This window comes from Balearica regulorum, chromosome 23 (genome assembly GCF_011004875.1).
Source record: "Balearica regulorum gibbericeps isolate bBalReg1 chromosome 23, bBalReg1.pri, whole genome shotgun sequence".
Classification (NCBI taxonomy): Eukaryota; Metazoa; Chordata; class Aves; order Gruiformes; family Gruidae; genus Balearica; species Balearica regulorum.
This window is the reverse complement of record NC_046206.1, coordinates 5,281,079-5,304,354: the sequence shown is the minus strand read 5'-3', so window position 1 is coordinate 5,304,354 and position 23,276 is coordinate 5,281,079. Positions and strand designations below refer to the sequence as shown.

Sequence of the window (23,276 nt, the reverse complement as noted above, 5' to 3'; positions counted from 1 at the left end):
AGAGAAGCAGATTCTAGGTCAGGCATAAAAGGGATTTTTTTTTTTTTTTCTCCCCCCCTCTCCTTTTTTGCAGCGCACGCTGCTGCAGGCCTGCTGGATGTAAGGCTGCAATTTGTGTGTCTCCAAAGGATATTGATTTTGGGGTAACGCCTTCATATCTTGCCTTTCAGTTGCGTTGAGCAGTGATGAGCTCAGCAGTTTTGACAGTGAAGTTCCCGGGTGGGAATTTTAGCGTGGGGCTGAGGGTGCGAGGCAACGTCAGCAATTCGTCACGGCAGGTCGCACGGGAAAACTCGCTTCAACGCTTTCTGAAGCTCACGGGGCAGTTGGGTCAGGCTGGGACGGTGGGATGCACGCGTGCGTGCACACAGGGTGCTCGGTTCGGCTGCCGAGCGTGCGAGGGAACAGCGCACGTGCAAAGTCGCGGGGTGGCTGAGTGTAGGCGGCTGCCATGAGGTCTGGTGCAGGGGAGAGCCAAGGTGTGATTTCATTACGGCTGAGCATATTTGCACTAGTCTGAGCTGACAGTAGCGGCACCTGGGATTGCAGCAGCAGGATCCCAGCGGGCGCCCGGGGTGCTGGCCGCAGGAGCTCGTCGTGTCGAGCTGCGCGGGGGCGTTACAGAAATCGCGTCGGGGCTGGCTCGGGGCCCCGCGTACAAGCCCCCACGTACGCGTGCTTTCAAGACGGACGCCTTGGCGTGTGACCACGCTCGCTATTTATGTACCGCGGGAAGAGATGCTATAAAAGGATCAGCCGGTGGGATGCAGACGGTGCGTGCCCTGACAGGAGCCTCCCACGTGTATAGTTTGCATGCATTTGTTAGGAGCAAGATGCATACGGTTGACCGGTCGAGCGTGGCAAGCGGTGGCCCATCAGGTCACACCGGTACGCAGACTGCGGTAGCAGGATCGCCCAGTTCTGCCGGCCGAGCTCACCGCGTCCCTGGGGACCGGGGACCTGTGCTCGGTCTCTGTGCCATTGGCACTCACTCCCAGAAACAGCTGTCCAGAGCTAATTTATTTCCTAATGCTGCAGCAATGTTAATTTATAAATTACACTGGTAATTCGAGCTATTATTAATTTCAGATGGTGTAGGGCAAGCCTAATTAAAATATGACATCAATTGCCACACATATGTACCAAGGACTACCGTTTAAAATTTATAGGAATATTAAGTGTGACACTGGTCTCGGAGATGCCTCGCACAGTAATTACAGCGTCTCGGCTGCGGGAGATCTGACGGAGGCGATGGGGAGATGTAAATGAAAGGAAGGGAGAAGTTGTCCCCGTTCGGTGGGCCATCGAAAACTCGCTCGTGCCGTTAGTTCAGGGGTGAGCGGCGTTTCTCCGGGAAGTTTGGCAGACGTGTCCCGATTGCTGGGTTTCTTTATTTAACTCTGCATTTGTTGTAACGCCGTGATCTCCGTCAACCTGGAGACTATCGCAGCCCAACACCTGCGCCTTGCCAGCCGAGCGCCGTGGGTTTCCAGGAGCGCTTCAAAGCAAAGCGGGCTCTTGCAAGGAATGGGGAGGGGGGGAGCCGTGAGATGCCAGACGAAAGGAAAGGCTGCTGAACGCATCTGCCAGGCTTGGAGCTAAAGCAGGAGCCCGGGCAGGGGAGACCCCCCCACAGGGACTGCAGAAATGAGCCTGGAGCGGCACAGGGACAAAGCGATTCAGCTGAAGGGAGATGTTGGCAGCAAAAGTTGTGGGGCCGTGAGTTAACTGAAGCTGAAAAATTAGCGCGGGGTGTCTGTGTAGAGACAGGCGAGCCCGGCAGTGCGTCCCAGGGATGGGGAGAGGCCAGGGAGAGGTGATTTCAGGTTATCCTAGCAGGGTGCAGGTTTGGTGAGGACCCCCCAGCCCATCCTGCGCACGTTGGGGACGTTATCTCCAGCCGGTGATGCTCTTGGCAGGGCCATGGCCACCGCAGAGGTCTGGTACTTACAGACACCTTTTCAGCGAGGTTTTTCTTGGGCACAGGCGTGTGAGGATGCTGGCACTTGCGGGGTGGACCTGATGGCGGTGTGACACGGTCACAGATGGTGGCAGGGGCTTGCCGTTCCTCCCCTTCACTCACAACCCTCTCCCTCTGTCCCTGCAGCCGTGGGCTTCATCAGCGAGGATGAGTACCTGGAGATCACAGGCATCACACGGGAGCAGTCGGGCGAGTACGAGTGCAGCGCTTCCAACGATGTGGCAGCGCCCGTCGTCCAGCGAGTCAAAGTCACCGTCAACTGTGAGTAGCCTGAGGGATGTCGGGGACCAGGGATGGAGCAGGTCCGTCTGTGCTGCCTCATGAGGGGATGGGACCTTGGCAGTGGGGAAATGGGGTGAACGCAGCCTTCGGGCCCCAGAGCTGAGACAGATGGTGGCACTTTGCTGAGCAGGTGGTGTTTTGCCCTTTTTTCTCCCTTTCTTTTTTTTCTACCACCTTTTTCTTTTTCTTTCATTTTTTTTTCTACCACCTCCTCCTCAGCCATCTCCATCAACCTGGGTTTTCCGCCCATGTGAGATGCTGTGCTGATAACCCCCAGGGAGAGGAGAGAAGTGAGCAGTAAATAGGAATTTTTGTCCTTTAGAAAAAATGTGAGAAAGAAAGAGAACAAGGAAGCAAGCAGCACCGTTCCTGCCCAGAGACAGAGGTGAAGATGCCCCCAAACTCCTCTCTGGCCACCCGTTCAGCTGCTTGGAGTTGGCTCAGGGTCACACGTGGTTCCCGATAGTTGTGGGGCTCCAGTCCATGGAGGAGGCTGGGGTGTGGGGTCCCCCATCAGCCTGACACCCCCTGGATGGCAGCATCAGAGTAGCAGGAGCTGGGCATGGGCTCGGAGATGATTCTGGCTCCTTCCTAAGTGCAGGGAAAGCAAAGGGAGTTTGAGGAGCAAGGGAAAGGGGTGGGATGCCCCAAGCCTACTGGGCATTGACCCCAGGTTTCCTGTTTTCCCTGCAGACCCGCCGTACATCTCGGACGCGAAGAGCACCGGGGTGCCGGTGGGGCAGAAGGGCATCCTGCTCTGCGAAGCCTCCGCCGTCCCCTCCGCTGACTTCCAGTGGTACAAAGACGACAAGCGGTAAGAGCCCAGGTGGGGGGGGCGAGACGGGAGAGCACCCACCCACCCCATGCAAGCTGTGCCCGGTGCCATCAGCTTTGGCATTTGCTAACCGGGCCCCTGTGGCAACGGGGCTGCAGTAGCTGGTGGAGTCCCCGGTAATGCCTCGGCGCAAGCCAGGTTTGGGTGCCAAAGCAAGTCCCCTGCAACAGCAGCAGGTTGTGTTCGTTGGGGGCTAATCCGGGCATCCCGGCAGGCAGGAGCTGCCGCGGCTCGGGATCTACTCAAAGCTGTCTGCGGGGTGGAAAATAGATGAGCGGCATTTGGGGGGGGGGGGGATTTTTGCAGGAGTCTCTGTCAGATGGGTTTTAGCCTCCATCGGGGTAAGCAGCGTGGGCAGGACCGCTGCTGTTCTACAGCCTCGTGGTAAATCCCCACTTGGCCATATTGGCAGCGCAAATCCACGCACTTAGGAGTGGATGAAACCCCTGCCATCTTTTTAAACCCGCTGGCATGGAGGCAGTGTCAGCCCCTTGCTCTTGGAAAGGCAGAAGAAACACTGTGTCGGTCAAGAGACAGGGTTTGCTACGCCGCAGAGATGGCCTGCCTGGCGCTGGGGTGAAAATCACCCTTTTAGGTCAACTGGCAGGTCCTGGGTCCCGCCGAAGCAGCAGCACAGGGCCATGGCTGGCAAGCAAGGAGGGGAGCAGAGCAGCCAGGGCTAGGGTCCCACTCTGGAGCAACTGTCTCGTTCTGACCCCCAGGCAAAGGGGTTTTCACCCATTTTTTGCATTGCTTCTCCCTGGAAAGCCCAGAGGGACCGTGGTGCATCCGAACGCAGGATGAGCCGTGCAGGTCACTAATAAGGAGGGTTTTAGCTGAAAAAGATGCTGCAGTAGCTACGGGGGAGGCTGGGGCCGTCTGCCTTGGCTGTTTTGGGAGGAAAGGAGCAGGCGGGGTGTACAAAGCAGCGGATGTTTGCGTGGCAGATGAAAGGCTTTGCTCAGAAGTAGGTCAGATCACGGGGGCCTGAGAAGCTGCGGCAGGAACGGGCTCAGCCCGCCCGGATCGGCAGTCGGAGCCCAGCAGGGGCAATAACGGGGATCCGGCACCTCCCGGGAGGAATTAGCAAGTAAAAGAGCCGCAGGAGCGGAGTGGGAGGGGAACACCAGTTCAGGGAAGTCAAAGGACTTGGTTAAGGCTTCAGTGCTTGTGCCTCCTCACTACACGGTGCTGGCATTTGGGTCCACCCAGAGGCGTTTGCCGCAGCGTCTGCTGCCTGTGCATGCTGCCAGCCCCGTCAGGGGCACACGGGGAGCTGCCAGGGGTGAGGGAAGAGGAAGGTGTGAGGAAGCATCCTGCAGAGCAAGGCCAAGGCGAGAGGGAAGCCAGGCTCTTCTGCTGGGTCCCCTACCTTTCCCAGGTACCCTCCCTGGGCGTGTGAGCATCCCTCCCTCTGCGCGGTGTTCGGCAAGCCCCACAGCCATCCCCTTCAGCAGGGACTCTGTGTCTGTGAGGATGCCTCTGGACAGGACGGGGACCGTGGGGGCTGGCAGGTAAGGGACAAGACCCAGCAGAGCAGTGCCCATCTCCCATATCTCTCCTGATACCTTCCCGTCTCCCTCTTCATGCCCAATCTTCCCCCAAGCTCTCAGGCAGGACCAGGGGATAACAGGCCATGGAAAACAGTTGACGCTTCTCCTCTTGACGCCATCCCCATGACCCTCTCCCTTTCTGCTTTTCTCCCAGGCTGGCTGAAGGACAGAAAGGACTGAAAGTGGAGAACAAAGCCTTCTTCTCCAGACTGACTTTCTTCAACGTCTCTGAGCAGGACTACGGCAACTACACCTGTGTAGCCTCCAACCAGCTAGGAAACACCAACGCCAGCATGATCCTCTATGGTGAGTAGTGCCGAGGGAGGGGGCACGGTTTAACGGTGAGACCGCCGACGTGCGAGACATAGGAAGGGTCTCTCTTGTCTTTTGGGGGAGAGATGCATTTGCTGCTCATCCATTCTGCCCCGGCACGTGGGCCGGAGGTTGTGATGAAGGCATCCTCCTGTGCTGAACGGAGGAGAGGTGGTGCTCAGCGTCGTCACGGCACACCCGGGGGCCATGTCATGGCCTGCCGCGCGGTGTGCCCTGTGCCTGCCCAAGAATAACGGGCTACATCACCTTCTGGTCGCGTTTTCCGCTCCTGCCAAGCAGATACATTCTTACTGATGGTGCCAGAGGGAGATGGGAAGGAGCAGAGGGCGGGGAGGAGGGAGCAGCTCTCGTCCTGGGGATGTCTTCTCTGCATGCCGGAGCTGGGATGGGAGCAATGCCTCCATCTGACACTGCTCATGGGCTGTAATGGCTTGACACATTTGTCAAGCCTCTTCAGGCGGTGGCAGAGCCAGAGCAGGGGGCCACGGTTCCCCAGATCCCCCTCACCACCACCGAGAACCAGAGATGTCCAGCAAACCTCATCCCTGGCCACTGCCATAGGGATATTTCCCTGCCTGGGATACGAGGCGGGCAGTCCTCACTGCTGAACCGTACGGGAGGAGTGAGGCTTGGGGACCTCTGTCCTCTCCTGACGTTGTCCTCCTCCTTGCCATCAATCCCCCCATGGCGAGTGCTGACCGTGGGTGACATTAACACCGGCCCGTGTTAAGCGAACCGCAGAGCAGCGCGGAGGTTGGCATTAATCAGCGCTAAGAGCATTTGATGGAAAGCACCAGTTTCCTATGGCCTCGAGCCATCCTGCTATTGCAAACTTTTTCCTAGCATGTACAAAGGATTTAATTAAACCCACAGAGACCATGGAGGAGAACCCTCTTCCGTAGGAGAGATGGGGCTGGAGCGCAGCAGGGTCCCGGCGGGTCCAAATGTGGGAGCTCGACCGGCTTATAGGCATGCGGTGGTTGCAAGAAGTGAAAGGAAAACCCAGTAAAAAGAAGAAAGCACCGTGCAGTAGGAGGAAGGGTGGCCCTGGAAATCCGGTCTCCTTGCCGCTGTCCTCCTGCATATCTTTGCAGAAGGCAATGCCTATCTTGAGTCTTCTTTCCATCGCGTACAGGCATGGGAAGCTTTTCTGGTTCAGTGGGAGAGGGTGCAGTGAGCAGCTTGGCAGGGGCTTGGTAGGTACTTCCATGGTGTTGGTGACCCTTTTGCAATGGCCATGCAGTGTGTTATGTCACTCCCCCCAACAGCAGCATGCCCTTTTTTCCTCCCTGATAGTTTTGTTCTCCCTGGAAGGGGAACGATATATTGCCGACTAGCTGCCATCATCCCGGGCATCTCCGTGGTCCGCTTCTCGCTGTCCTCGGGGAGGGGCTGGAGGTGGTTCAGGGGAGCCCCTGGCCAGGGAAGAGGTTTCTCTGGGGAGAGCGGGTGATGCTGGGCAGGCAGTGTCGCAGGAAGGGCTCGTCCTCACCTGCTGTCGCTGTCGGCAGTCGCGCCGGGTTCTCCTGAGCTGCTGCAGAGGAGTTCGTCCTGTCTCCATGCTCAGGTGCTCAGCTCAGTGCCCGCAGCCCCGATGTAGAGCTAACCTTGGGTGTTAATGAGCCTAACAACCATTTGTTCCCCAAAAAGGTCTGATGAACGTTAATGTCTTTACCTGCCCGTTAAGCCATCATTAGCGTTGCCTAGGAACTATCTCAGTTCTCTTCCCCACTGGGCTTCCTCGTAATCGGTGTCCCAAATTACCCTGTTTTTCAGGGAGACAGACACCTCCAGCTCCATCCTTAGGGTGGCTATGCCAAGCAGCCAGTGTAGCCTGGGCTACGTGTACGTCCTTAGCCTTGACGTTGTAGGCTCCCTACGGGTTTATGGGGTTGAAATCTTAACTAGCTTGAGACCTCGGTCTGGTGGCTGCAGATACAGGCTGGATGAAAAGCCCCCCAGGTTAAAGACATCTTCTCCCTTCTGACATCTTTGAGAGCTGTCAGGTATTCGGTTTCTGACCCAGGAGCGATGTTTCGTATGGCGCATGCCGTTGTGGCAGCATCGGGCAGGACGCGGTGAAGCATCCTACCAAAGGCTAAGCCTATTTCGTGATCCCCCTTCGCTTTGTTGGTCTGTGACTCCCATCAGGGAACAAAATCAAAGTCCTTTGACCGTGATTTCCATAAAACCACATTGGTTTAATGATCCTTTCAGTCTTTATTAATTAAGTCCCCTCGGGGAAGGGACGGTTCCCCAGGCCACCCAACCCCACAGCGGACCCAAGGGGTCCCCTGTCTCTTGGCATAGGGCTCCCCAGCACTGCCGGGAACAACCCCCCTATAATTACCAGCAATTTGATTAGCCCTGCATGCTGCTATTGAGCGTCATTGGAACGAGCTCACCAGTCCCTAAGCAACCAGACCCTTCGGTCTGGCAATTAATATGTCTTTATTTATCGTAATGAATGATGAGAGGGGAGTGGCATGCGATGGCTGCACTACCTGTGGCACGAGACACGTCTCACCTGGGTGGTTCTGGGGGGCAATTTTGTACATTATCCCCTTTACCCTGAGGCCAAGCGAGTGTTTTGGGTGTTTTTTTTTTCCCCCCACCAAAGGGAGGTTTAATCCCTGCAGGTACTGAGACGTGAGCTTTTCCATGGCCGTGTGACAGAGGCTAATGTAGCGTACATCTTTTAATCTTTTTTTTTAATCTAATTTTTCAGGGAGGTCAACTGGTGCTTTATTTAACATGTAGGACTTGTTATTATAGGCCTGCCGCCTCATTCAGCGGCTCATTTGGTGCTGTCTGTGACGTGATAGAGTGCTCGGTGAAACCACATCATTTTGTGTAGTTGGGGAAAAAAAAAAACCAAAACTCTCCGCTTCTCCCCCATCGTGCTGTCCGTGTCGCTTCCCGGAGGCTGGTGTTGGGCGATAAAACGATTTAGGATGTTGCAGGGCTATCAAGAGGGATGGGTGATGAACAGGAGGAACACGGGGGAGAGCTGAACCCCCAAAAATCCCTTTACTTTTTGCTCGGGGTGCTATCGTGAACTTTGCAGAACCCCCCCCACCCCGCCCCGGGTCTGAGGTCCCGCAGACGGCTCCTCCCAGCTCCTGTAGTACTCTTCCCGGATGGGGGGGACCGTGGCCCCAGAGCAGCAGGGTGCAATTTGGGCAGCAGCATCACACTTGCTGCCCCATCTGCCTGTTTTCCCTGGCCCCAGGTCGAGGGCAGGCTGAGCGAAGCGTCTCGAGCCTGCGCTTTCCACTGCCCTTTTTACCTTAACTTTCGCTTGTTCTTTAATTTTTAGAAGAGACAACTACCGCTCTGACACCCTGGAAAGGTCAGTAATTCGGGGATCCCTGCAACGCTCCGTTTCCCTCTGGGCCCCTCCAGCTCCTGCCCCAAATTATCCAGGCGGGACCTGCGGCAACCCCACCGCATCCCACGATGAATTAGGGCTTTCTCGCTGTGGTCTAGCTGTCCTCCTGTCCTGCATCCTCCCCGCCAGCCTACTGTGCCCGTCTGGTGGTGGTCTGTGCCCTCTGCATGCCCTGTCTGTCCCCACCGCGGTCTCCTATTCCCTCGCTCCCTCCCCGTGGCCGGGGGCGGGACAAGCAGGGATGTCTCTGTGGTCTGCTTTCCCCGTGTTACTGTGTCAATGGTCTTGTGGGTCCTTCCTCCTCGGGGATGCTTCTACCGCCTTTTTTCCAGGATGCGATAGGGATGGAGAGGTTTCCGGTCCTCTTCCCAGTGTTATTCGTGGCCAGGGCAGACGGCTTTCTGCCGTGCCATCTTTATTGACTGGCCAGCTGGCTTGGTGTCATCTTGATTTTGGGGGTTCCATAGCCAGGCGGCTTCATTTGTGATGCATTGAGTGGTAAGCCCTTGGGATGACTTATAGACATCGGGAGGGCTGCGGAGGTAGCACGGAGGCAAGCACGTCTCCGAATCTGCCCTCGTGCATGACTTTGGGGGACGCCAGGATTTGGGGCTAAGCGGGAAGCGCTGCGAGGTGTCTGTGAGTGTGTTGGAAGAGTACTACTGGTGGGAAACTGAATGGTTAATGGTCCTCAGCGCCCCGGTCGGGCTGTGGAGCAAGGGGATGTGTCCTGGGTTTCAAAACACAGGTCAATCTGACCTCGTGGGCAGCCCCGCTCGGTCAGGGCACCATCCTGGGCACCATCCTGAGGTCTCTTCCCACCCTAGTGTTCCCCTGGGCCAACATTTTGGGGTGTTTTGGTGAAAGCCACTGGGTCAGGCACCTTCCGTGCCTTTTCCCACGGTGAGCTGTGAGCTCCTGACCACCTCAAGGTGGGCTTCCCTTGATGCAGGCGGGCTTTGCTCTTCCTGACCACCCTCTTCGTCCCACCTCATTCTTCTTGAGATGGTCCGGGGCGGCAGGCAGAGCACGTTGTTGGCGACGAGGCGGGGTGCTGCCGGCACTCTGGGATGGCTGGTACCGTGCCCTCGAGGATGGGGATGCCAAGGGAGCTCTCACATGGGGCGACGCCATCATATGCAATAGCGCCGGGGGCTGAAACGGCGTGGGGTTTGTTGTTTTTATTATTTATTTTCTGGTTTATGGGGTTTGTTGCCTTTGTGGCTAACCCTTGTGGGCGTTTCTCTCCTTTCCTGCAGGCCCCGGTGCCGTGCACGATGGGAACAACGGCGCGTGGCGGCGAGGCGGCTGCGTGTGGCTGCTGGCCCTCCCGCTCGCCCAGCTTGCCCGCCAGTTTTGACCCGAGAGCTGGCCCGCAGAGTAGCGGCGGCGACGACCACGGCCAGCGAGCGCAAGCAGAAAGGAGAGGAGGAAGAAGAAGAAGAAGTGTTCACCGTTTCCGAAAATAATCATAAGAATTGAGAGAGTATCCGGCCAGGCCACCTGGGGGAGGGGGAGAGAGGAAAAAACACGCAAAAAAAAAAAAAAACCCCGCAACGGGAATTTGGAAAGGCAAGAGGAAAAAAAAAATAATAATCCAAGGCTTCCTGCTGAAGATGCAACGCGACTGAGTCTTTTTCTTTTCCCCCTATTTTTTTTTATTTTTTTTGTGTCTCCCACCCCTTTTTCCCCCCCGTTTTCTGCCGCGGGCCAGCGCAGAGGTCTGGTGGGGCTGTCAGGGTGCGGTGCTCCCCCCCACCACCCCGGTCCCCTTCGCCGCCTGCTCCCCTCTGTCCGGACGCGCTGGTTTTCTTTGCTGAGATTTCCCCGTCTTCTCATGGACCGTGCCGCCATTTGTGTTCCAGAATATATATATATATATCCACGTATACATATATATATATATATGTATAGATATATAGATCTTCAACAGTTACCACACCGCCATGAACGGAAAGGGAGGAAGGAGACCGGCGTCGAGCCACGCGTTCATCATACCACCCGTGGACATCGTGAATGATAAGGGATTCTGAGTCATGGTTAATTTTATTAATTATATTTTCTGATACGAGCCTAGAACTCTTAGATCCTAAAAAAACAGAAATGCAAAAAAGAGGGGGGGGGTGAAAAAAAAAGAAAAAAGAGAAAAAACACAAATCCAGAAAGGAGAGGGGGAGCAAGCGGAGAGAAGTTGTTGATTCGCCGCACGGCCGAGGAAGCGACCGGCCGAGGAGGTTTGCAGGCCCGGCGAGTCGGCACGGAGGAGGAAGGGGAGGATGATGATTCCCTCACTGAACCCCCCTGAAACCGGCCCAAAAAGCGGTCGTCCGAACAGTTCCTGCTGAGGGCACGGGCGACGTTCGCCGTGTGTTGATGCAGAGGGAGATGATGAATCTTTTTATGAGATATATATATACAGTATATATAAATATACATATATATATATAATTTTTTTTTTTTTGTTAGTGTTCTAGCCACGGTTCCCGGCAGGATCCTTCCGCTGCCATTACTGCATGCTGTATATGGAGTTAGGTGTGTATCGGTCCTCAACGAGACGAGCGTCTCGGTCCACGCGTCCCCGAATCCCCTCGCCTTTCCACCCTCGGGTCACTGGCACGCCGGGGACGATGGGCCATGGGGGGACCGGGACCCCTCTCCATCACCTTCCACCGCACGGCCCCGGCCCCTTTGTGGCAGAATAAAGCAAACCGAGGGACAAAGGGAGATCTATATAGCTCAGTTTTATATTTTTTTATATATATATATATATATATGTATGTATATGTGTGTGTGTGCGCGTGCGTGTGTGTGTGTATATATATATATAAAAAAAATCCCAACCAAACAAAAATAAGTAAGGAAAAGAAGGCGAAGCGATCGGCACCGAGCCGTCGGCCGTAACGCGGGACCAGTCACCTCGCCGTACGTTTTGGCAGGGGTCTCTCCCGTGGTCGGTTTTCCTCCTTCGGTTTCCTTTCCTTCCCTGCGGCCGACGGTGGGGGGCACGTGGCGGGGCGGGGGGGGGGGGCCCGGGCGCGGGCGGGCGGGCGGCGAGGGGGGCTCTCTCTGCCTATCCATTAAAACGATTGTTCCATGTGGCCGCTCCGTCTGGTTGTGGTGCTCATTGCCGCGGGGGGGCCGGGGCCGCCCCACGTTCTCCCCCTGCCCCCGCGACGCCGGGGACCGGGGAGGGATGCCGGTGGGGGAGGGACGTCGGGTGGGAGCACCGAATCGTTGCGACGGGTCGGGAGAGCGTCGGAGACGTGGCGCGTGGAACTCGCCGGCGGAGATGCTGTGACAAGGTAAGGCTTTGGTGAGTAGATGGGGAGGATGTGGGGTGCAGCTCTGCCCTATGCCCCCCCGGGCACGATTCCATCCGGCCGCTTGGGACCCCAAAATGTTTCCGTGTAGCCCTTGGCCCCAGCGGCACAATGTTGCAGGGGGATGCTCACAGAGCGGCCGAAGCGAGTCCTGTGGGAAGGAGAGACACAGCGATGCGAGGTGGGTGTAGGAAACCGGGTGCCCCCCTGCAAAGCTGCGGCCAGGCAAAGCACGGCGGGATGGAGCCGCGTGTTTGGGTGTAGGTGCAACCCACACGGGCCGGGGGTGCGTCTGGGCCGGTGTCTTGGTTTTTTGACGATTTGCAGAAGGTTCCTCAGTGCGTTTGGTCCTCAACCTTGACCGTAGCCTCCAGGCTACCTGCTTCCCCAAGGCACCCAGGATGTTTTTTAGGATCAGAAGCCGGTCAGTAGCGATGGCAGAACGGTTGTGGTGGTAGTGTTTGATTTTTTTTTTTCTTGACCCTAGGATGAGTTTGTGCAGCTCAAGAAATGGGCACGGAGAATGGGGAGAGATCAAAAGGGATGGCAAGATGTTGCTTTGCGGTGTGACGTGTGGGTGCTGGGGGAGAGCCGTGCCCTTGAGGCTTCATGGCACATCCCAAGCGAGGGACGGGGCAGCGAGGACGTGGGACCGGGACGGCCAGGCGCAGAGAGCGTTCTGCATCCCAGGGCCGGCATGGCACAGGGGGAGGCAGCCGGCCAGCCCAGCCCCACGGGGGATGCTGGAGTCAGCCCTCTGACACCCCTGGTTTATAGGAGAGCATGTTGTGGCCAGTTTTGTCTTTGGCAGTAGATACGCCTCTCTCCCAGGGGAAAAGATGGTGGCAGTCTTCGTGCAGGTCTTAGGATGCCCAGGCAGGGACAGTCCGTGGTAGAGCAAGCCTGGCGGGAGAGGCAGCACCCAGCTGCTCGGGGGCGTGGGGAGGCACCCGACCTGGCACCCAAGGAACGGGTATGGTGGTACCGGGGTTGTCTCCCTCGCCTCCTCCCTTTAATGTCAAACTTTTTGGTGCTCTAAGTCAGATAGGCAGGGGTGCCCGGTGGCAGGGTTTGAGGGACAAAGAGTGAGTTAAAGGGGGAGAGGCTGGTTGATGGATGCATTTATGTATTGATTTATTGACATATGTCTTGGTGGGACGGGGAGGGATGGATGTCACGGCCTGAAATATGCCCTCCGTCCCCCTGGACGTAGCAGCTGCGGTCCCTGTCTGTAGGCACAGGTCGGGTGTTGCCAAGGGCCGTGGAAGAAATCCTCCCTGGAGCCAGTGGGCACCCCCCAGCCAGGCTCTTGATGGGGAAGGGGCCATATCACCTCCCCCAGCACTCGGCGATCTTATAAAAGGGGATGCCAGAGGTGAGGTGTGGGGATGTGCCGTGAGCCGGGGCATGGGATGCGTCAGGGCTGAATGCCAGGGGTGAGCATTCCTTTGTGGCACGTGTAGTTAGACTGCACCAGCCCTGGCTCCCTGACAGGCTTTTATTTTTGAGGAGGCTCAAAACAGAGAGCTTCCCGCAGTGATGACCCATGCTACTCGCCGTGCAGGATGTCACTCGTCCCATGCCCGAGGTCCGGAGGTTTTTGGTCATAGAGCCCGGAGAGCCGCAGGGGCAGTGGTGTTTGGGGCAGGCGGGGTGGCTCTCCCCTCCCGGACCCCTCTCCCAGGGAGGCCGGTGGGTTTTGAGAAGCACTTACCTTTTTGCCAGGGTCACCTGAGGGGGACAGCAGAGGCGTTCCTGATGTACGGAGATGTGGTAGTTTGTGGCGGTGCCGGGATGGAGCCGTTTGCTCGGCTCCAGCAGCGCACCGGTGCCCGCTGTCGGTGGGAGAGCAGTTTGCTGTGGGATTTGGGGATAAACTCTCGGGACCAGGCTTTTCATCTGTATGTCAGGGAAGGCAAAGAGAGGCTCGCTCCCGCCGAGGGGATTGCACAACGGAAGCAACACCCCTGATGCATCCAACATCATCCCAGAGCCCCCAGTACCCCCCCAGTCACCCTCGGTGCCTCCAGTGGCTTTCCTTCCCATCCTGGGACATACAGCCGAGGGACATCAGCCTCGGGATTTCCCTAGGGAACCAGGGATGCTCTTCCCCCCGACTGCCCCACGCAAGCTCCATCGACGACTCCCAGCAACGAGGGGACCAGGCACCCAGAGGCGATCGGGGAACAGCCGTCTCCCGGGTTGTCCTCGGGCTGGTCGGTGAGGCGTGGGTCCCAAAAAAATCTCCTGGCAGCGAGTCCCAGATTAGGGGAGCTTGTTGAATGGTTTCTCCCAGTTGATGGGGTAGGGGAGTGCGGCATCTCCCAGCATTTTAAGGGCGAGACCGTAGCTGTGCCGGGGAGACGCCGAGGGTCACGGGTCCTTCTCCTCGCGGTCTCTGCCGTCGACGTTTTTGTCCGTGTCACGTGCCGTCAGATCGCGATAGGAACAAACTACCCTTAGGAGCGTGTCATCTGCCGAGGCATCCCTTGTGCGGGGGTAAGGTTTAGTTGTCGGAGCGCGCGTTGTTACGAGATGATGGAGAAGATGCTGGGAATGGCTGTGTCACCAGATGATCGTGCCGCTCCTGCCGAACGTAGGCGAGCGATGAGATCAAAGCTGGTCCTTACCCTGCAGAAGCTACATCAAAAGGTACGTGCTCATCGGCGGCCGGGGGACGGAGGCGGGTGGGACACAGGACCCATCGGTTCCCAGCGGGAGATGGGGTGATGGACGGCCCAAAAGGACAGCAAGCCCCCAGTCGGGGGGCTCAAAGTGTTGCAGGGAGCAATCGAAAGAAACTCCACCTAAATGTCGGGCGATGCTACAGGAGTGATGGATGTCCCGGGTACACGGGAGCCATCCCGGCTCGGCACATCAGGTACCACGTCCCTCCCGGGATGTGTGGGGTCCGCAAAGCAAAGCCCCGAAGGTACAAAGTTCGTCAAACTTTATTGATACACTGCACAATCACAACCATCTCTTATTCTTGTCGAATTAGAAAAGGTTACAACTACAATGTAACATGCACAAATCTCAGGTAGTATAGCCACCCTTGGAATACAATGATCGACGGAAACTCAAGACCGGCCGTCCCGGCCGTTGGCAGGAGAGACCCGGGAGCCACGCTCCCCCCACCCCGGGTGCCCGGCCACCCCCTGAGCGTCCGAGAGCGACAGTCGCGAAGGGGTCCGCCGGCAGTACCATGGCGGGGCCGGCCTCAGACAGCCAACATGTTCCTCACAATGGCACGTTACATGGCACGAGAAAGTCGAACGCCGTCCCGGCGCGAGGAGGACAGGGGAGCCGACCCAACCCGGGGAGAAGGAGGATGGGGCAGGGGTGGCCCTGGCACCGGGTCCGCTGGTCTCGGCGTGCGTTGCAGTGTCTCGTCGTCACCTCCGCTCTCTGATATGCCATGGCCTCTGGCCCTGCGTGTCTGGGGCTAGTTCGACATTTCTGCTGCGGGGACAGAGAAATTGGGGGCTGGCCCGGGAGGGGACACAGGGAGGTGGTGGGGGCTCGGGCATCACGGGGTGCCGTGGACTGGCAAAGGCTTTGGGGCAAGGCATCTCCTGCGCCCGAGGGTTTGCGGGGAAGGACGTGTGAGTTGCTGTGCCAGCTGAAGACGGTGCCGTCCCTGCCCCATGAAGGTGCCTGGGGCCGTGGGGTAGGACCTGGATCGCTGCCGGTGACACTTTTCCGGGACACTGGTGGAGAAGGGAAGCAGCACTGCAGGGAACGCAGGATGCGGACTCACCTGGTCCGTGCCGTGCCGGATCCGCACTCATCAGGTAAGCCGTTGTGTCTGGCCAGCGCTGGAGCAGTTTCTCCTTCGGTCTATGTGGTTTTTGCCAGTCAGCTGCAGTACGTGTCGAATGTCGAGGGTGTGGGGGGTCAGGAGTGTCTGATGAGATTTTGTAGCTGTTGGTTTTTTGGGTTTTTGTTTTTTTTTTTTGGCGACGACCATGTGCCACATGCCGGTCAGCACAGGTCCCGGGCAGCCCGTTGAGAGCAGGGACGAGGAGAGGGCACGGCTGCTTAGAGGAAGGGACGGTGGCACATCGCAGCCTCGCGGTTGGGTTTTTTTTTTTTTTTTCCTATCTTGCGTGCTGAGGACCATCAGCCCCAGCTCCCTCACAGCCACAGAAAGCAGGACAGCGGGGCAAGGAGGTTTTGACAGCGGCAGAGTTTGCGTGGGAAAGGCAGTGTGTGCGGGGCCATTGCTGTTAAGCCATCTTACTTATGGAGGGAGAATGAAGAGGCAAGGCACGGGGAGGCGTTGGGTCAGGACGGGGATGTTTTGTGTCGCTGTAGAGTTGTGTCCCTGTTGCAGGCAAAGGGTCCGGTGCCGCTTGTAACTTTTCAGGAGCAGGACGGGAGGGTCCATCCTCGGCCCACAGCCCCAAAGCATTCCCGGGCACCCATGGAGCAGTGGGAAGGCTCAGGGCTTCTGCCACCTACCTGGTGAGGGGGACCGTGGCAGAGGGTGCTGTCGGGTGAATAAGCCTGTACGCAGGGAGGCCACACGGCCGTATGGAAGGAAGCAGAGGGTACAGTCTGGGCGTGCTCGTTTTGCTGTCGAAGGCATGTCGGCAAGCAGTGAGCTAGGGGCACAGGAGCCGTCCTCATCCCCGCCGTGCCGGTGCAGCAAATCAGCAGTGCCAGAGCCTCCTGCTCCACGTTGAATGCATCGGACCCTCCTCGAGCCGGGGCACGTGGCGGGCGTGAGACAAGGCAGAGTGCGGATGTTGCAGCTCAGAGCAGGGGGGCTCCTGTGTTTCTTCCATCCCTCGGGCAGGCAGAGATGTTTGGCCAAACGATACAGGGAGACCACGCTGGGAGACGGACCGGGGAGCTGCAGGGTGGCCGAGGCACAAACCTCGAGGCCGGGAACGCGCAGTCCTGTCCGCTCCGGGTGCGTGCAGCTGGGCAGGAGCATCGGAGTTGTAGGAAAAAGGGCTCGTCACCTGGTGCTTTGCTGTGTCCTTTAGTGCCTCCGCCCAGTGCCGGCGGTGCTGTGCTTTTGATGTGCAGGTTGGGAAGTACTTGCAAAACAAGCCCGGAGGAGCCTCCCTGCCAAGCGCCAGCAGTGCATCACGGCAAGAGCCGCGGGGCAGGTCCTGGCATTAGGGGGGCAGCAGCAGAGCGGGCAGAGGTCTGGAGCGAGGAGTGGCGACGGTCCCCAGGGCCCATGTTCCTGGGAGAGCAGCCTTGTGCCCTCAGGAAGGTGAGGGGTTTTTGGGGCAGGGGGTACGATGTTAGCCGGGAGGAAGAGTAGCGGGAGGCGTGTGACCCTTGAAGGATAAGTAGTTGTGTAGGGTCACCCCACGGGACCGTGCCTCGGCGAGTGGGAAGGACCCCAGAGCAGAGGCGAGGCCGGGCGACGGGGGACCGGTGACATCGGGGACGCTTAGGGAGGAGCTTTGGCGGCGAGAACTGACATTCAGGACCGAGAGGGCTGAAGGCAGAGCCAGAGGGCTTCAACCTTGGGGTCTTTTTGGGCATAGGCGGTTTAGCAAGATGATGAGACGGACATCCCCGGCGACAGCTCCGGGCAGCGCCAGCCCCGACGGCTCCATGCCACCCACATCGGAGATGAGGCGGCCGCGGGGAGCCCTGTCCATGCTGCACCGCATCCCCGGGGTGACAGTGGCGGGTGAGAGTCCGGTGGCACGTGGTGGGGTCTGTACAGCATAACCGGCGGCGAGAACGATCCCGGCACGTGGGAGACGTGGCCATCCTTGGACGCTCGGCACCGCCGCCCATCCTCCGGCGCATCGCCCGTTCGACGGAGAGGAGTCCTCGGGCGGCGCGGCGGACCGAGCCCGCGGCGGGGGAGAGGCGCGGCGGGGCCTCCCGGGACCCTCCGCTCCCTTATCAAAAGTCGAGGAGGAGGCAAGCGAGGAGGGCGGCCCAAAGGCAGAGGCCGGCGGCCGCCCGGGATGCCGCGTTGCCACCGTCGTGCACCGCTCCGGGCCCTGGGCAGGGGAGAGGAGAAGAGGAAGACGAAGGACAGCGTTAAGGCCAGTGGCGAGCAGGTGTGCTGGCATGAAGGGCACCACCCTCCCCACCATCCCCACGGCTCCCCGGCCCCTTCCGCATCGCCTTCCCTGTCCAAGGGGTGCTGGTTTGTCTGTTGTTTGGAGAGTGTTGCTGGTGTTGGCATGGGGTCCAGGCTGCGTTGAGGAGGTAGGTAAGGAGCTCGAAAGACATTTAGGGGTGATGTGGTCCTTGTTTGAAGAGGAAGATGCCCCGGCTCACCCTCCTCAGGGAATCCCATGTCGCAGCAGGTCAGGGATGGGCTGTGTGCCGGTCAGACCCCTGTAGATAGGAGCAGAAGAGGACAATCGGCAAGGGAGGCTGCCGGGATGCCCGTCGTGCAGAGGAAGCCTGCGTTTCGGCCAGTAGACATGTCACGAGCGACAGAGGTGTGCCATAGAGCAAGAGAGACATGCCTCCAGGAGAAGCTGGGTGTGCAGGTGGTGGGTCACGGGGTGCAAATACAACTTCATGAATGGCAAGATGCAAACAGCTGCGAGAGAGCCCCCAGGGATGGCTGGGATCGGAGACCTCGGGAGCCATGCAACTCGCGGCCAGCAATAAAGGCTCGCCGACACAGGTGACATCGGCACCTGGACACGTGGAGTCTCAGGGGACGCTTTGGGGGACATTTTGGGGTTGCAAAGGAGTCCAGAAAGGCTGGAAACTCTTCAAGGAAGAAATCCGAAAGGCGCAGGAACAGGCCATCCCCATGTGCCGAAAGATGCGCCAGCGGGGAAGAAGATCGGCCTGGCTGAACAGAGAGCTTTGGCTGGAACTCCGGGAAAAAAGGAGTTTATGGCCTTTGGAAGAAGGGGCAGGCCACTCAGGGGGACTACAAAGATGTCGTGAGGCTATGCAGGGAGGAAATCAGAAGGGCCAAAGCCCAGCTGGAACTTAATCTGGCTGCTGCTGTAAAAGACAAAAAAAAATGTTTCTATAAATACATTCACAACAAAAGGAGGGCTAAGGAGAATCTCCGTCCTTTATTAGATGTGGGGAGAAGCATAGTGACAAAGGATGAGGAACAGGCCGAGGTACTTCCTGCCTTCTTCGCCTCAGTCTTTAATAGTAAGAGCAGTTGTTCTCCAGGTACCCAGCCCCTGAGCTGGAAGACAGGGACGGGGAGCAGAATGAAGCCCCCATAACCCAAGGGGAAATGGTTAGCAACCTACTACACCACTTAGACACAGTAAGTCCATGGGCCTGAATGGGATCCACCCGGGGGGGCTGAGGGAGTGGTGGCTGGTGGGAGTGCTCACCAAGCCGCCTTCCATCATTGATCAGCAGTCCTGGCTAACCAGGGAGGTCTCAGTTGACCGAAGGTTAGCAAATGTCACGTCTATCTGCAAGAAGGGCTGGAAGAAGGGTCTGTGGAACCCTGTGGAACCCGAGGTCAGTCTGGCCTCGGTGCTGGGGAAGGTTATGGAGCAGATCATCTTGAGTGCCATCCCGCAGCACGTACCAGACAACCGGGCGATCAGGCCCAGTCAGCATGGGTTTGTGAAAGGCAGGTCCTGCTTGACCAACTTCATCTCCTTCTGTGACAAGGTGACCCGATTAGCAGATGAGGGAAAGGCTGTGGATGTTGTCTACCTGGACTTTAGTAAAGCCTTTTTACACCATTTCCCACAGCATTCTCCTGGAAATTTGCAGGAGACGTGATGGTAGGCAGCCGTCTTGGCCTCAGGTGTGATGAAACAGCAGAGCTTAAAATTTTCAGCGTCATGAGAAAAAAAAGGACAGCAGAGTTGCTCCCCTGGATTTCAGGAAAGGAAACTTTAAGCTATTTGGGGAGCTATGTAGCAGAGTCCCCTGGGAATCTGCTTTTGTGGGCTAAGGAGTCCAGGACCACCACTCTGTTTTTAAGTGCCTTTGGGAGGCATGGGAGCGGCGATCAGCCAAATGAGGAACTGGACCTCAAGAGGAAAAAGAACTCATACTCATTCTGGAAGTGAGGGCAGGCTTCGTGGGAAGATTAGGGAGCCGTGGTTCGCCTATGCGGGGAAAAGACATGGAAAAGCCCAAGCTTGATTAGTGTTGAAACCAGCCAGTGCTGTGTCAAAGATCAAGAAGGGCATTTTGAGGACATTAATAGCAAGAGGAGGTCCAGCTCTGTGGTTTGGCATCTGTTTTCTGCCTATCCACAGCTCAGCGTCTGTGCCCTTGGGTCTCTCCCTCTCTGTCTGTGTGTCTGTCAGTCCGGCTCTTTTTCTTCCTCCCTCTCTCTCTGTGTGTCTCTTTCCACTGGGGCTCTCGGTCCTCGCTCTTCCCCCTCCACTCTGTTCGCCTGTCATCTTGTTGTCCCGTCTGTCCCTATCCCTTCTTCTGTCCCTCTGTCTCCCTTGTCTGCTTCATTTTCTGAAGAAGGGATCGCTGCTTGGTATCTCAGCAAGCCTGTCTTGCTGGCTGACTCGATGCTGGATGATTTCTGCTCTAGTCCAGCTTGGTACCTTCTGGCCAAAAAAACAAAGGGCACCTACCATACAGGATGATGCTGGCGTTGGTGTTGCCCAGCTTGTTCGTGGCCACGCACGTGTAGTTGCCGTAGTCCTTCTCCGAGACGTTGAAGAAGGTCAGCGTGGACAGGCGGCCCTTGCTCTCGATCCGCACGCCCTCCAGCCCGTTCGCTAACCTGCAGGAAACACGGACGACATGCTCAGAGTGCTGTACTGGAGCTCTGCAATGTACGTTGCCCCCTCCCTCCCAGTCAACACTGCTGCACACCCACGTGTCCCCCCACCGAGAGGAGCCCTTCACCCCACCACGCTCCCCAAAAGCACGCTGTGCTCTCCATCCCACAACCCATCCCTGACCCACACGGCCCACGTTAACCACCGTCCCTGGGAGAAACAACCCTGGGACACCCTCAGCCCTCAGCCAAGCGCTCAGACCCACCAAAATGAGCTGATCCCAGCCTTCCTTATCACCCCCGGGCCCCGAGGCCAGCATGGTTGCCCCCCTCCATGCCATGCCCGGTCTCCCCCTCCTCTGCAGCCCCTCACCTGGTGTCCTCCTTGAACCACTGAAACTCCGCCACGGGGACAGCCGAGGCCTCGCACTGCAGGATTCCCTTCTGGCCCACCGAGGCGCCCGTGTTCTTGGCGTTCGAGATGTATGGTGGATCTGCGGAGATGCCGTGTAGAGTCACGCCGGGCTCCATGCCCACCCCACCACAATTCCCCCATCCCTTGCACTCACAGTTGACGGTGACTTTGACCTTCCGCACGTCCGGAACGGCCACGTCGTTGACGGCGCTGCACTCGTACTCCCCGGACTGCTCCCGCGTGATGCCCGTGATCTCCAGGTACTCGTCCTCGCTCACAAAGCCCTGCCCTGGGAGACGTCCCGAACGCGTGGCACCATCACCCTTCACCCAGGAAACTTGGAACATCACTTAACAAGCATCCTCACCCTCATACCAGGACACACCAACGGACCAGCACCTCCACCCTCCACAACAGACACCAGAAAACCCTGGACCACCTTTGTGCCACCCCAGCCACCTCTACAGGGACATCCATCCATCCCACACGGACTGGGTGAGACCCCTCCTTGGACCCAGGCACCTCATCCACCGAGCCCCGAGCATGGTCTTACCTTTTCCGGAGAGGTGCCGCCACGTGACGGTGGGCTCCGGTCTCCCAAAGGCCAGGCACATGAGGGTCACGCTGCTGCCCTCGTTCACGGTGATGTCCGAAGAGATGTTGACAATCTGGGGGGGAACTGCAAGACACAAAAAAAGAGTAAAGCCACCATCAACACACTGCCCACATGCTGCCGGGAAGCCCCCGCTGCAAGATCTGCCCTGGCACTGGATGTCAGGGTCCATCCCATTGCCCTGTTCAGTCACCGACCCTGGCATGTCAGACGGGAGCCAGGGACCGGGACAGAGAGCCCTGCTAATACCTCACTGCTCACCAGCGCGACACTATTGCTATTCGTGTACCTGTTGACAGTAATCTTTCCCTGGATTACCTCCAATTATTCTACATTTGCCAAAGGAGGGGTAACCTCCCCCTGCCCTACATCCCCGACGCAGCACATATCCAGGATCTACGACAGCCTCTCCTCACGACACGTAAACCATGAGAAACGATTGCCGGGTGAGCATACTAACAGCCGGAGAAGCCATCGCTCAGGCAGGGAGATGGAGCGCCGTTGCCCGCTCTGTCTTTTTCCAGGTTAATGCTTCCTTGTCTGCATAACGTACTTTACAACAGCTTGCTCCTCTGAGCAGCTCCAGTTAGTCTGCATGCACATCACTACACACCTGATGGTACAATAGCTACGGAATAAGTCTGAGACACTCCTCAACTGCTTGAGGGCAATAAAGCCGTAACGGGTAGAGGCCCCCACGGGCCGGCTGCCGGCCCGAATTGGGTAGCCATCGGGATGGGATGTGGATTCCCAGGGTTGTGCTGCGGATAGACGTGGCTGTCCCCCCGACCCAAGACTGCTCGCAGGATGCGGATGAGATGCTCACCTTCCTGAGCTGGGGGGAGCGGGTGGGGAAGCGATTCAGCAGCACAGGGTCCCTATTGCCCCATATTCATAGTCCAGCCTTCCTTTTAAAAAACTAGAACTACAAGCAAATTGAATACAGAATAAATCCTGAGGAAGCAAGGAGCGGCGCGGTCTTGCGTGGTCTCACCCGAGCAGCCTGTGGCGGATTTCATCGACCCTGCGTAATATTAATCACGGGTAAGTTAATGCATAATGTTTGGTTGGCCAAAAAATACATTTGCCCTGTAATTTCTTGTTTGTTCGGAAAGCCAGTGAGAGAAATTGAATGTGAAAGCGATGCCACTAAATTCAATAACAATAAGCCCATGATTTATCTCCTTCTTTTACCGCTCGAGACCTGAACCGCCCGATGCGCCGATTCACGCTCTCTGTCGGGCCAGGGTGCGTGCCAGTTTCTGCCACCGCTGGTGGAGACAGTGAGATGCTGTGCCTCCCCTCCCTCCCGGACCAGGGACCACCAATAGCCCTGTGGTGCTGACCGCAGCATCGTGCCCCGGCAGCGCTGCTGCATCCCGTGATGCTACGTGCCTCGATCGGCATATCCCTCGCAGGCACAGCCAAGCAATCCCTGGGACTCTCCTGAACACCACCAGCCCCCAGCATCTCCTCCAGGCACCGGAGCTGCTGCTCCACGGCCACCCAGACTGGGGACAAGAGAGACCAGAGAGCTCAGATTATGCGAGTCACTTCCAGACACCCAAGCGCGAGGAGGGATGGACGCTGCCTCGCCTGGTGAGGATGCCTCTTCCCTGCTAAACCATGCGGGAATATGCAGCGTGTCGGTAATCGCTGACAACACGTGATGCTGACACACACCACGCGCTCAGGCTGACTCATCTCCCAGCCGCTCCTTAGTGCCTATCCCTACCGGAGGCGCTCGCCGTCGCGGCCCCGGACTATTTTTAGCTGCCAGATCATGACTGCTGCACGCCTCGGAGCGGAGAGCCTGCGCGAGCTCCGCGGCTGACACAAACTGATGGCCCTCCTCCACATCGTTAGCTCCAAAGCCATT

The 23,276-nt window shown here is 57.8% G+C and overlaps 2 protein-coding genes across 12 annotated transcripts in view; one reads left to right on the top strand and one right to left on the bottom strand.

Moving 5' to 3' along the window:
• LOC104643573 (protein CEPU-1) overlaps positions 1–10,363 on the top strand; it is a 338,158-nt gene extending 327,795 nt beyond the window's left edge. For 5 of the 6 annotated variants that reach the window (XM_075774604.1, XM_075774606.1, XM_075774607.1 and 2 more), the window contains 5 exons: positions 2,108–2,242; positions 2,957–3,077; positions 4,806–4,957; positions 8,304–8,336; positions 9,635–10,363. In XM_075774604.1, coding sequence (XP_075630719.1) covers positions 2,108–2,242; positions 2,957–3,077; positions 4,806–4,957; positions 8,304–8,336; positions 9,635–9,735 — 542 coding nt within the window. In that variant the 3' untranslated portion in view covers positions 9,736–10,363. The remainder of the gene's footprint in view (positions 1–2,107; positions 2,243–2,956; positions 3,078–4,805; positions 4,958–8,303; positions 8,337–9,634) is intronic. The other variant, XM_075774605.1, reaches the window with a different exon arrangement.
• A 4,267-nt stretch (positions 10,364–14,630) lies between these two features.
• The window catches only part of OPCML (opioid binding protein/cell adhesion molecule like), a 287,268-nt gene continuing 278,622 nt past the window's right edge, over positions 14,631–23,276 (bottom strand). For all 6 annotated transcript variants that reach the window (XM_075774463.1, XM_075774462.1, XM_075774466.1 and 3 more), the window contains 5 exons: positions 21,338–21,463; positions 20,939–21,073; positions 20,743–20,863; positions 20,221–20,372; positions 14,631–17,676 (listed from right to left, as the gene is read on the bottom strand). In XM_075774463.1, the coding sequence (XP_075630578.1) occupies positions 17,576–17,676; positions 20,221–20,372; positions 20,743–20,863; positions 20,939–21,073; positions 21,338–21,463 (635 nt within the window). In that variant the 3' untranslated portion in view covers positions 14,631–17,575. The remainder of the gene's footprint in view (positions 17,677–20,220; positions 20,373–20,742; positions 20,864–20,938; positions 21,074–21,337; positions 21,464–23,276) is intronic.